Source organism: Echinococcus granulosus, assembly GCF_000524195.1.
Source record: "Echinococcus granulosus chromosome Unknown EG_S00045, whole genome shotgun sequence".
NCBI lineage: Eukaryota > Metazoa > Platyhelminthes > Cestoda > Cyclophyllidea > Taeniidae > Echinococcus > Echinococcus granulosus.
Genome location: NW_020170425.1, coordinates 516,245 through 529,918, shown reverse-complemented (window position 1 = coordinate 529,918; position 13,674 = coordinate 516,245). Strand labels below are relative to the sequence as shown.

Here is a 13,674-nt window from a genome sequence, read left to right as displayed (position 1 = left end):
GCCTCCCACTACAGCTTTAAATTATTTATGACCTTTCAAAACAAGGAATGGGTTTTGTAATTTAACCTTTGAAGAAATATTAAGTAACTTTCAAAAGACATAAAAATTTTGACACCTATATTTGCCAAAAAAGAAACTACAACCCCAGGCTCATCTTTAAAGCAACAAGATGAATGGCAGTAAAAAATCTGTTCTACTTTCAAATAGTGACAGCTGAATTTAACTAAATTCTACTTTTGTTTAGCGATAATTTTGCAAGAGTTGGAAAGGACTTGCAGGCTTAATGACTAAATAATTGAAGGCGGATATCTTTTTGAAAAACCCCAAAAGGTTTTAGGTGCATGCTTTAGTGAGCATAGGTTTGTAATGTATCATGATGTACTTCAGAGGAATTTTTTAGCATCAGCAGAGTAGTCTGCTTCCTAAAACACATAGATGATGCCAGTAAATAACCCGCTTATCGATTCATCTTTCTTTACATTAACTGGAAATTAATTCTCCCACAATGTGGTAAGATATTTTAACAATGTACTATACAATGACTCAACGCGAGGCATGCTGGTCTAGCAGAGCGGCTGGAACTACAAAGACTTCCCTCACCTTATAATTAGAAGACAGTGCGTTGTAGTTATGCTAGCGATGAAACCGGTAAGTTACAGCTTCTTTAATAGTTCGCGCTTAATGGAGCTTCACGCTTGAGAAAGGAACGCTAGCTATGAACTTTGCAGTATGACTAAATGCCTCCACCTATTCGCACAAATTGGAAATGGGCACAAACATATTTCACGTTTGTTGTCAATAACATGTGTAAATGGTGGATCCAGACTCAGTATATAAACCTGGTTGATCAGTATCACACACTGCATTAGAGCGCTTTTTTAATTGCACCTTCACGAGGAGAATCCTTCTGTAAATATCAGTTATACGCGTCGAGGAGGCAAGTACCTATTTAGCGAAAAATCACTCAGCCACAACAGTCATATTTTTGTCGGATGGCATTTTTGTAGAATATGTAGATGAGATATTCCTAAGTTAAAAATAAGTCATTTCCATCATCTTTTGCTACTTGCACGGGGAAAACTTATCCATGCAAAATGCATAATATTGTTGAAGCAAAAAACCAAATTATTTTCTCTAATTCATACTCGAATAGTTATTACATCTAGGTTTTGCCAACTAAAATGGGCCAAGTTGCTCCTATTTACCAAATTAGATGTAAACTAACCTACCATCATTCTTCTCTAGAAGCAAATAGCATTTTCTAAGTAAGATAAACCATGTCTTCCGATATTACATGTTTTCCATTAATTTTGGTAATACATTACCTTACATGATTAAAAAGTAATTTGGAAAAAACTTGGCTACTGCGGTTTTGACAGAATCATATAAAAGAAAGAGAGAAAAAGTAGTTCTCTGCATTGCCATCTACAATACTCGAGCCATGTCTGTACAAAAGGGTAAATGATTAGCCAAAGGAAGAGGGGTTAGTGAATGAGTGAGGTGGAAGGAGGGAGAGAGAAGAGAGTATACTTATATCACACTATTGGAGAATTCGGAGAAGGAGCCACCGCTAGTAACCTCGTCTCTGTTGACGTCTACGTCGCGAAGGCGGTGCACCAACTGGTCGTAGGGCGGCATGACGTTGGTCTCTGCTCCCTTCCCGAGGCATGCGTAGCCATTCTCAAGGTCAACGAAAGTCCTCTGGCCAGTAAGTGCAGTCTGCCCGGTCTCATTCTCAGGTGAATAGGTGTGTAGCTCTTGCGGTTCCATGCGCCAGCTGACAGTGGGCGCTGACTTCTTGCTCCCACCACCAACACCACCACTCCCTCCGTTACTGCGTGTACTCTTACCGAGGTGGGTGGGGGTATTGTGGATCTGCACATAGCGTAGCTGCTCTGCGGTCACCTTTGTGGGCGTTGTGCTAGGGGTGTTGACCAACATCGTGTAGCATTGCTTGTTTTTGACTGTCTCCGATGGGGCTGCACCACTTCCCGGTGTTGTCGGCGAGGTGGTGGTCAGAAGACGTAGGGTCTCCTGTGCCCCACCTTGTGGATAGGGGTTCTCCTCTTTGAAGACTTTTCGAGGTGAACTGGTAGTTCTTCCCACTAAAGTCAGACGAAACCATCCTTATCTGTGAAATATACGTCCTAAAGGAAATCGCTAATAGTCTCTAAATAAAACTGTTAGCGAATAAATCGAACATAAGTCACCAAAGTGGATCCTTAAAAACTCATGTTGTTGTTTTTGGCTAGAGATATTACCAATTTTGAGAAAAGTTTCACTAAAGCGATTGCTAGGTGGTAGTCCACATTAATTGGTAGTTGCCAAAGGCATTAGAAGTTGTCTGGTACAAAAATATTGTGCAGATATATTACTGATAGTAGCTATGTGTTACGCATGAACATTGATGGTACTTGAACGGTACTTGCTCAGTCATTTGAAACATCATAGGTCTTTAGTAATACAAAATGCAAAAATGGCTGCTTTTTAAATAGTTTTGCGCTTTACACAGGAACAGGAGACGACAACGTGGACGCCTGACCTCTTATTTTTACTTACTGTCATTAATTTAAAATGAATAAAATATAAGCAGAGCTCATCTTGTCATTGCAAGAACCTAAATGTTTCTTATAATTGTTGGCTGGAATCAAATTCATAAGACTTAAATCTCTGCTTTTTTTGCATAGGTCTAGAAATACCTATAAACTTGTTAGTCCTTTGATAGGCTAAGAATAAAAATTTAAGTTAAACGTTACATATTTAGTGATTCTCGGAACACGAGAGGCCAACAGTGCTTCAAAGTCTTGTATTTTAAGATTCCATACCAATTAATTTCCACTATCTAGCGAATCTTTATCCTACTATTTTAAGCTCTCCTCAGGAGTACACAGAAGATGTCAAAATCATCGCCAGCTCTGTAGGTCACCTGTTCCGCAGCTACTTTTTATACAAAACGTGGAGGACTTAATCTTGCTGAGCAAACACACATTGAGCCATTTATAAGGTGGACATTCAAACAGTAACCTTGTTACTCAAATTGCTTTACAGAGCATCAGAAGCCAGCCAAAGCAAGTTGATATTGTGAGTAAAGCTAGCTATTGGGCTTCTTACTTTCTTCAAACTATGAAGGTGATTTGTTAAAACAACCTGCATGTCTGCATTTGCATTGCTAACTAGATAGGGTTTTGGTGAATCAATGTTTGGATTGAAAATCCAACCATTATACACCCACCCAAGTTCGTTAAATAAGAGGTAAAAATTTTCAACTCACGACAGTCCATGCAATTCTGCTTAATTAATTGGAAATAGTTATAGATGGACTCAGTAATCATCTCTATCATTCAAAGAAATACAAAAATAAAATCTCTTAAAAAATACCTGAGAAGTAAAAGTGCCCTAAATATTTGTAAATTGTAAGTGGACTGTTCGTTGCTGTCTTTTTACCACCAGTCTAGGTAGAAATTAGCCCCTAAGTTTATGCCTTTCAGTTTCTGTTTATAAAAGGAATGTAGTACAGATGAAAGAATGACAATGGCAAGTGAAGCTCGTACAAAAATATCCAAAAACATCAAAAAAGGTACTTTGCCACACTCACATGTAGTGGCCTTTGTCCTGCCAGCACGTTCAACCCCTGTGGAACCCTTCCTCGTCCGCCAGGTACTTTTCTTCTGAAACATGCGGGAAATTACTTATTCATATGCACATACACCAAATCACGTATAAGTGAGAATAAACACTGTCCTTTCAAATTTAATTATTTACTTGGTCATGCTTTTGCTTAAGTTCTGATTTTATTAATTTTAAATATTTGTTTTGCAAAAAAGTTAGTGCATGCAGCCTATTTTTTAATTTTTTTAAAGCAATAATACGCTAGAAAACGCTAACAAGCATAACCGCCGTGTTTGCTTCTAAGCGATTCACCTCTTATCTCCTGAAAGGTTACGCAGCTCTTGCCATCATAAAGGAGGTGGACAAAAAGTAAATTAAGATGTTTTATCATTGCAAAACATTCTAATTAAATTTTGATTTAATGCAAGGCAAGACTGACTAGTCAAACTAAAAAGCACACTCAAAAACAAATGGATTGTTTAAGTAACGATGGCATAAGCACATCCCACCTTTGATTCAACGGTCTATTTCTCTGCTAAAATTGTTAATGCAAGGGTGTATTTGGAGATTTGGGAAGAACAATAAATAACCGCAACTAGTGAGCTAAATTTTTGGATAAACCATAAATTATAGTATATGCGAAAACACCGCTTTGAATGAAAATTTACTAGGTGTCTGTAACAAAAACTTGATGGTGAAAATATATGCGTGATTTTGAATATTCCATTTTGCGTGCTCGCGGGTGCGGCACATTTCTCCACACCTAATTGGAATTTATTGCCATTGTCTTTGAGGACGAAAAACAAAGTGGTTTACTCAATGAATAAGTCTACTGGCTTTAAAAAATTTAGATTCATTCGGCGTTAATCGTACAGCAACTGGCCACTGTCATCGTATGAATGTTTACGTGGCTTAACAAGTGATAGATATATGAAACAATCTAAATACCAACATGTTAATCAAAGGTATAAAAGATGGTCATTGCTTAGTACTGCACCAAAGGCGTCTTCCAGTAGGCTTGTCAACACCAAAGTCAACTTTCTTTTGGATGAATCAAAAAGGTCAAATGGCACCTCAGAGGTGTGTTAGCGGTGGCCATACCACGGAGGTCAGTGCTTTCAAAAAGTCACTGGGGTTTTAACAAACAGACGTGCACGGTTAAAAATAGTATTTCCAGCATCACGTACATTTTCGGAAAAGGTCACATTGGTTTATCTCTATACTATACTGATACCACTGCTTATTTCTGCTGCACCTTCTGTGCCTACATTTTAAAGCAAACTTAGTGCTTTCAAAGGCATCAACGTGACATTCGACTGATTTTATACAAACAAATTAAAATCTCTACACAAATGTTTTAATCAAAGATGAGCCAGCAAATAATGCTTTGCTTCATTGATAAAACTAAACAAATGTCTAAATTTTATGATTGCCAATGTCAACCAACTGCTTTTACTGATTGAAATAAACTTTGTTAAAGGCTTAGCAGTAGGTTAAGATTGGTCCGAGTGCAGTAACTTACAGTACTGAGAGGCTCCTCTTCGAGGTCGCTTTCGCTGTGATATCCGTTAGGCGTAGTGGTGAGCTGAGTAGAGAGGCAAGAGGCACTCTGCGAGGTCCTAATATCCTGCTCCTCCGAGGTCTGTTGTTGGCTTTGCTGCTGTTGGTGGTGGTGCTGAGGCACATTGGCATTTTCTAAGCGGCAAATAAGTACAAAAGTCATCGTTTGCGTGTATCCCATGAACTTAGCATGATCATTATCGTTGGAAAAATATTCGCCCTCGGACAGGAGTTCTTACAATCTCATCTTAACCAGAGTGATGCATTTTAGAATAATTGTGAGAACAACATTTCTACTAAAGACCATTCGAAGTTAGGATTAGGTACATTAAAACCTTTTGGAAGTCCAACTTTTCACATTAATGACAATCGACTTAATGGAACTTCCATTATTCCCCCTGATTTTATTTTGAGTTTACGACGATAATACGTCTGTGGAAATATTAATTAGAAGTTTGAATTGTCTATATCACTGAGTTTCCTTGATTCTATTGTCCATTTATTCGCTTGCCATACAGCAAATTGGCTATTTGGATATTACGAGATTGCTTTTGTTTTGATGAGGGGTTTTACCCGCAACATTGTCAATTTAAAACTGTGCAGCTGTTAACTATGGGTTTTATTGTTTCTTCCAACTTCATTTGTTGTGTTCCACCACACTAATTTTCTGCGTTTGAAAGACTTATTGCATAAGACAACTTCTGCTTTTATTTCTAGGTCAGCCTTTTTCGGACCTAAATTCGTGTTTAACGTCATCTGTAAGATACATGCAGAGACTGATACATTAGCCCGCCGAATCTGGTTGTGCAAATAACATATACCATACCAATTTTAAAGTCAAAGCTCTTATCTGAAATAAATAATAAAAGCAAAAGCGTATTAAAACGCCACAGTGGCCACGGTCAAAGTCGGTCCAAATCTTTAAGGGTAAGTGATTCCGGCCGTAGAGTCGAGTGGAATGTGTAGATGCCGGCCAAGCAACCATAAACCCCGCGTATGCGTTTGAAAAGAAGACATATTTTAACGTCAGGTGCTACGGCCACAAAACTCACGCCTTTTTGCCATCCGAACACAGTGAGCGCCGCTACGCCTTCGTTTTAAACATCCTAATTAGACAGTGGGTTATCTGGCATGATTAATGAGCTAAATGGCCATAATTATTCCTTTGCCTCACTTACACATGGGCTTAAGAAATACACTTAAATCGGTGATAACATTAAAGCATAAATTATCACTAACAGTGGGAATTTTGTCAGTTTGTGGCTATGGTAAATACAAGACTAGAAAACAAGTTAAGAATAGGCATATTTTTCACTGTATTTTTACAGTACGATACCGATATTTCTGAAACCTGATCTCTTTCTATCAAAGCACTCTCCAATTGAAAAGGAGTGGAAATTTTATCAAATCGCCATCCAGGTTTTGCACTAGTTAAAATTCATTGTAAAATCAATGCGTGATTTAGATCAGCCAGAAAAAATTCGACAAACCTGATTTTTAGTTTGCTGAAACGTTGTATTTTGATATATTTATACATGGGTGCCGCAAGTCATTTAAGATGTTAAATGGATACCTCCACTTCCAAATGCATATCTGATTTCAACATTTAACAGTGTTAAGATGCTGTGACCTTCGGTGCCTGTTTTACTTTTACAAAGTATTTTTTGATTTTTGTACTTAAAAATTTCCACAATTTGCTAGATTTGGGGAAAGTAATATTCAAGACTGATTTATCGTACTATTTATAGGACTAAATTATAAATCGGTTTATCCATTAGCATAACAATTTCGCTTACTAACCGGATGCGGGGACCTAACTAAAGTAAAACTTAAGATTATGCGACCATATTTACCCAGAGTGGAGAGTTCGATTGGTGTTCCGTCCATGCTCACTGCGTAGCCTCTGTCAGGCTTGGCCAGAATGAAAAATTGTCTGCTTTGTTGGTATTGTGCTAGAGTTTCATCTTGAAGAGCCCCATCATAGTCGATAGTGAGTATATTTTTGCCCGATACGGAGCCTCTTGAAGGGATAATTTTGTCTCTGTCCGTAGGATAAAAAAGGGTCTCTTCTCCACTCACCAGCGAGCCGTCTTTTCCGCTTAGGGTGCCAATTGCATGTGAGTCCCTGAACACCTCTGGCAGGTAGGCTTCTTGATGGGCACCCATGTGGCTGGATGGTAACCCGACAGTGGTCCGTGCCACGTTGTTGTAACTGTTCATGGGTCGATCGTGGAAGAGGCAAACCGGACATCGGAGAAAGAGCATTGCGACAATGAGGAAGAGTGAGATGACAATTGCAACAGCCACCATTACAACAATCACTACGAGGTCGTGGTGCTGGAAGCCCGAGCCTCCAGAGGTGAAGGGAGCACCGATTCGGTTGCTACTGGGGTCTGTGTATTTGGGACGCTGGAAGTCCATGATATTGAAAAGGATTGTGCGGTGGCTAGACTTATTCGGTTTGCCCATATCACTCGCCTCGATGAGCAGTTTGACAAGACCCATGTCAGAGGCTCGAAGTGGACGCGCAATATAGAGAGCTCCGGTGGAAGGGTCCAGTTCAAACATCTCCGGTTTAACTAACTCGATCTCTGTTTGGCTGTCATTTCGTGAATCACTGGTTGCCGCTGTGTTGGATAGCACGGATACGTGGATAATTTTGAACATTATTTGGCCATTCTCACCGAGATCAGGGTCACTGGCTCGTAATAGAGCCACTTGGTGTCCTACGGGTTCGTGAATGGTAACGTTTACAACCACATTCGATTCTGGAGGAAAGAGCCAAGTGGGTGCGTTGTCGTTGATGTCACCAAGATGAACTTGTACCTATCGCGGGGAAAAAGTGATCTAAAAAACTTGGTTTTTATTTAACTGTCAAGCAAAACTAGTCTTAACATTCGATGGCGGATTATTGGACACATCGCTGAATTTCGACCAACGATTATTGACAATTTACGACCTAGACAGATTAATGTAAGATAAAAAGGGTTCATATTCTGAATTTTTCCATCCATATTCTAGAAATCCACTTCTTATCCCCCCAAACTTGAGAAGGCAAATCGTAAGAATAACCACTCGATTGGTGCAGCGGACGTGATATCATCGGCATTTTACCGGGTACTTTTGCAACGCAGAATCAAGATGACATCACTTCATTCCTACACAAACAATCGTTTTATTACAAGATGAGAACAAGCAGAGTTTGTGCCTCAAATACCGGTAACAGAATCCAGAACGCAAACGTTTTTACATTAGTGCTACACCAGCACCAGTACTTAAAAAGTAGGTCAAAGCGCATATTAGTTACTGTCAATTTATCAGCTGGATTAATAGGGCTCTCTTGACAATGTTAATTGCTGTACAAATTGATACTTGTAATCTGACATTAACTTGCAAGTGCTTCACAATCTGTCAAGAGCTATTCGACTGCCATCATAAGAAGCTTATGCAACACCCTCCCAGACTCGTGGACATCCCGACAACTATTTTATACCCTACTATTTGCTACCAACCCTTCCATCTAATAACGAGCCTATGCAAAAAATAAAAATCACACACTGATTTATTTACACAGTTGTTTTGAAGGTATGATTACACGTTAAGCTGTTTATTTGACATAGATAACGTTTGCCAGCTAGCATTGTAACCAAAAAAATGACTTAAATAAAAAAGTGAGTCTTTTGAAAGTGAAACATCTTAAGAACAGGAAATGTTTCAAATAAATATCATCCCGACTAAGGATAAGTGCATAAAACCTATACTTCATGGAAGCATCCTGGAACGGTAGTCGGTTGCTTCCGTATTTTTTGTAAACATAGCTTTAAAGAAGAGATTTTCCCAACGCTCAAGTAAACATTAAGCATACTGAATTCCAAGGTTTTTCACTAAGCTAATGCTTAGCTCTACTTGCAAAATGATTAGGTACATAAGGGTATAAGTTTTTATCTGCACAATGCCAAGCCTGGAATCTGGGCGTCAACTCTAAAAATTTTGCCTTGGCAACTCATGAAGCCTTGTAAAATTATTACTTAGCTTAAGTTTTGGCATTTTTGTTAAGAGGTCATAAGAACATGTAAATCCCGGTAATTAATGGCACTTGAGCGTCTTTTATTGTCTCACATATTTTGTCCTCGATATGCACTTTACAGTTCTTGAACTTTTAACGTTTACTAATGTGCATAATATAATGAAGAATTGACGTCTAAATGCTTGTTTAACAGTTTATTAGCCCTTAACAACAAAGCATCAAACGGATTACGGAACCTGATTAATACGTGTCTGTGTTCATAAGGCCAAAAAAGGGAAGCCTCAAGATATCGATACAAATAGTTCCACCGACCTGTGCGGTAGCTGACAGAGAGGGTTTTCCAGAATCAACAGCAACAACCGTGAAGAGGTACATGCTTGTCGTTTCTCTGTCAAGCGTTTCTCTCCCGACTAACACCCGCCCGTCAGCTGTTACTCGAAAGTCCTGGTTCGCCGGGTTCATAATTTCATCCTTTATAGAGTAGCGTATCTGACAATAGAAGAAAATTTCAGTAATTTGCTCTGTGTTGACTTGTACAAAAACATGAAATATCAACACTTCGATGATCAAAAGGAACAAGTTGCTATCTTTTGAGACTTCCTCCTCAACATGATGGTAAAATACATGTTATCTTCCCATTAAGTCATAAGTCAGTGAGTCTCATACGTTTGTGTTTCATTAATTAGGTTAATTGAATCTTGATTGTACTGATCAAGAAAGTTGTTTAATATAAATTATTTCAAACTCTTACATAAATACTTTCTAAAGAGTAATAATTCTAAATCGCTATTGTTTTGATATTATAGAGCACAATCATTTGATAAAACGGTGTACCGCATTCCATAATATAGATTAAATTAACAAATATACGGTTTCAATTATTTATGATTTAGTGATGGGCACAGATATACTTGTTTTTTGTGAGAACTTTAGTAAAATTGCAGTAAAATATGGTGAGTCTTAGTGCGTCCTGGTGCAGAATGAAGGTGGAAAGAAAACTATTTCGGTAGATCGTTTTATAAGCTAATTATATACTTAAGTAACGTGCACTTCTAATCAGAAGCAATCGCGACGATGCAGAATAATGTCCAGACTGCTATCGTACAGCCTTGCTGGGAAAGTCTAAAGTACCGTGCTGTACAAGCGGAGGCAACGTGGTGACTATTCGAGCATCAACATAAGTGGGCACTTGGTGTTCCTAGATGTGGAAATGATGTGTAGTCATAATAAATCATTTGTCTGTTTAAAGGTCTCCGTGACTCACTTTGTGTTTGAATTACAATTGCACAAACTGCTTCTTAATCACATAATCCCAGCAGGCTAAAAATGTTCGCAGTAGTGGAGAAGGACCGGAAGTAGTTGGGCAATTAACACAAAAGTGAATTACTTTTTAAATGCAGAGTAGGGAAGGAAAAAAAGGACATCTACAAGGAAAGGGAAATCGTGAGAATAACCACTCAATCCGAAGGTTCATGGTTGAAATTTTCCCAAAGGAAGTCATAAGGTCAAGAGGTAACCATCTGCATGTTCGTATAAAACATTGCAAAACTCTCTAATCTTGAATACTCGCTGTGAAAGCACATTCTTACTATTTTGAAAGCAGGGTGTAAAATACATTTTGTGAAGAATAAGGTGTTTTAAATGAAATGTGGTAACACAAAATGAACTTCATCTAATGGTCAATTAATACCTAAGATTAAAGTTTTTGTAAGAATGGTTTGACACGGGAGACAGATTTCTTTCACCTTGATCGATGAGAGATGCTTTTGACAAACGGTCCTGCAGGTAGTGTTATCTTTAAACTATTTCCACTGGATTTTGTGTTCTACCGCGCATATTTGTGTCGCTTCCGCCCTATTCGACTGGCCGGAGGAGGACCGACTAACTGCGCAGTTATGCTATCCTTCAATAGTGACTCCCAATAGAGTTCACCTGGCAATTCGACTAATTTAATGTCTTAGATTCATGGCAAAACATACTTTCCGTGATATTGCGGAAAAGAAGAGATCAAATTCCAAGGTACTAATCCGTGTTATCATTAGGTAAAAGAAGGTAATTTAAATGCCATTAGTCCACTAACCATTCAAAAATGTAACAAGTCCTTCTGAGTACTGCTGATTGGACAAAGTGCACCATAGTCCATTGCGTGCGCAAACCAGAGGTCATCCATGTATCGCAGTACTTTGATCTGTGCATTAAGCACCTAAACCAGTATTATCAGGTGTCATGCGGAAATGTGCGACTAATATATCTATTTTTTGGTCAAACAAACCTAGAACTAGAAATATGGAAGGCTTCAATAAAAGTGACTGAGATGCATTGAATTAACTAATCTGAGTTTTGCATTGTTTTACGCTGTAATTCATTAATGACAAACTTATAATTAGTTTATGAATAAACTCCTTTTTAAGTAAAACATGGAATCATGAATCACCATAGTAGCATAAGGAAATATTGCGTTCCTACAATTTAAAAATGCTTCGGCTGGAGGGGTGTATGAGTAGCTACTCAAGTGATAGGCTAAATTAATTCCAATATAGAAAATTCAAAAAGTTGTTTCTAGAATAATAGTTGATTAATAAATGGCCCTGAAATTTTGGCGCCACACAATTTGTCTATACGATTGCATTAAATTAGTGCGAGGCACTTGAAATTTTATAACGCCAAAACGAAAATGTTACATCGACAAATTCCTTACTTGCAGAATTGTACCACTTTAACCCACGAAAATTAAGTGAACTTGTTTTCCTTCGGAATGAATGTATGAACATCATTAATCTTCATTTTGATCACCCTCTATACGTAAACACTGAAATCCTTTTCACACTTACCTAAATCGCTATTCAAAGCATTACCAGCCCTCTGGTAAACTAATTTATGCATAGTAGTATTGTGCTGCTTTGTAAATGCTTACTGAACACCTCAGTTATTATTGAAAATAGGATATTGGGAGTATGATGGATCGCATGCTGCGATACGAGACAGAAAATAATGAGGTCTTGATAGACATGTTGAGCATAATGAATGATGTTTACTGCTGTCAAAAGGGCTTGAAATATAAAACTGAGAAGTGGACAATTTTACCTTAGCTTAAATGGTCAGTGATCACAAAATCAAAACACTTACTTGATTATTTGACAAATAGAAATGTCTATGTCATTGCAAGCTCGGAAACCAAACTCTAGATCGAAGTCGGTCAAGGCATTTCACGAAATGCTTTCATTTATCACCGTCTAGAAGTGACACTTTCGTTCGCATTGTTTGAATTGAAGAGAAGGATGGTGATTTGGTGGGGCTGGTTGTCTTGACATAAACGAAATAGATCACGCGAATGAAATTGTAGATTGTGATAAAAAGATGTGATTTGGAGATTATTTCAATCTCAGATTTAGGAGGAAGTAACTTTTTGCGCTACATATTCGACTTATATTTGTGTTTACAAGTGTTTCTATTAGCTTAAAAAGGCTTACAAGTTCTTTTTGAATAAACTCTTCTAAAACTACCACATGCTGAAACGCGCGATCTTTGTCAAGCAGGAATCGTTCCCGACTCTATCTTTGGTAAGCCATCTCTTGGTGGTAATTTGCAGGCAAAAATAATTTTCTTCATAGACACCTTTGGGGAAATAAAACGGGCATGTGGTTAATTAATAGCAGTCTAATAAGTGAAAGCATTGTAAATGGTCTAAGTCAATCTGATTTACGTCGAAGAAACCATAAATTAGCATATTTCCTTCTAAATTTCATTCTTTTAGTCACAAGGAAGGACCTATCAAAACGAAGACGGCAAGCTTCACAGGATTATCTGGATAGTTTCTGAATTATAATTCTTTGCTTAGAATGTGATGGTATGTATTTAGTACTTAACATTGCAAAGCCTTTCTCCCATTGCAATCAAAAATTAATTACGGTCGCCCATTATGTCACGATTTGCATGTTTGGCATTATTCCATTTCGGATGCGCAGATAATGCAAATGCACCGACTTTTTAAATGCCTGAGAAGCGTTAAGCCGATATTTAATATCTAAAGTACATTATGAAGAGGAAAACACTCACCAACCTTCTGAATTACAAGTACAGCTAAAATAATTATTTTAAATGAATCAAATCACTTTAATCAAGTAAACTGACTAAAGAAGAAACAAACAGTTGCATACAGGAGGTTAAGCTAAATTTAAACGACTACCAGTTTTAGCTGTCATGTAGTGGGTAAGGAAAAATTCTGTGGCATTAATGTAGTTTCTCAGAATCATCCTTAGTATAATATCTCTCATAGTCAAGCTTCATTTACTCTGCCTAAATATGAAAGCAATATTTTGTGATACTTATAAGACAAACCACCGCATCTACAGCACTTGCACTGTGACAGTGATTAATACTTGTCGCTCACCCAACATAATTTTACGGAGTTCTTCACTCAGTGGTAAGGTCTTGGTAATAATTTCCTTTTTTGTATGAAAAGGCTGACATGATATTCC

The 13,674-nt window shown here is 37.9% G+C and overlaps 1 protein-coding gene across 1 annotated transcript; it reads right to left on the bottom strand. All coding sequences in view use genetic code 11, as the record gives it.

The window, feature by feature from the left end:
• Positions 1 to 1,530: 1,530 nt before the first annotated feature.
• EGR_05772 (Protocadherin-18) lies at positions 1,531 to 9,658 on the bottom strand (the record flags this gene model as incomplete). Its single annotated transcript, XM_024495021.1, has 5 exons — positions 1,531 to 2,105; positions 3,596 to 3,668; positions 5,132 to 5,304; positions 7,023 to 7,995; positions 9,509 to 9,658. The coding sequence occupies 5 exons, from the start codon at positions 9,656 to 9,658 to the stop codon at positions 1,531 to 1,533; spliced, it is 1,944 nt and encodes a 647-aa protein (XP_024350614.1).
• Between the last annotated feature and the right edge of the window lie 4,016 nt (positions 9,659 to 13,674).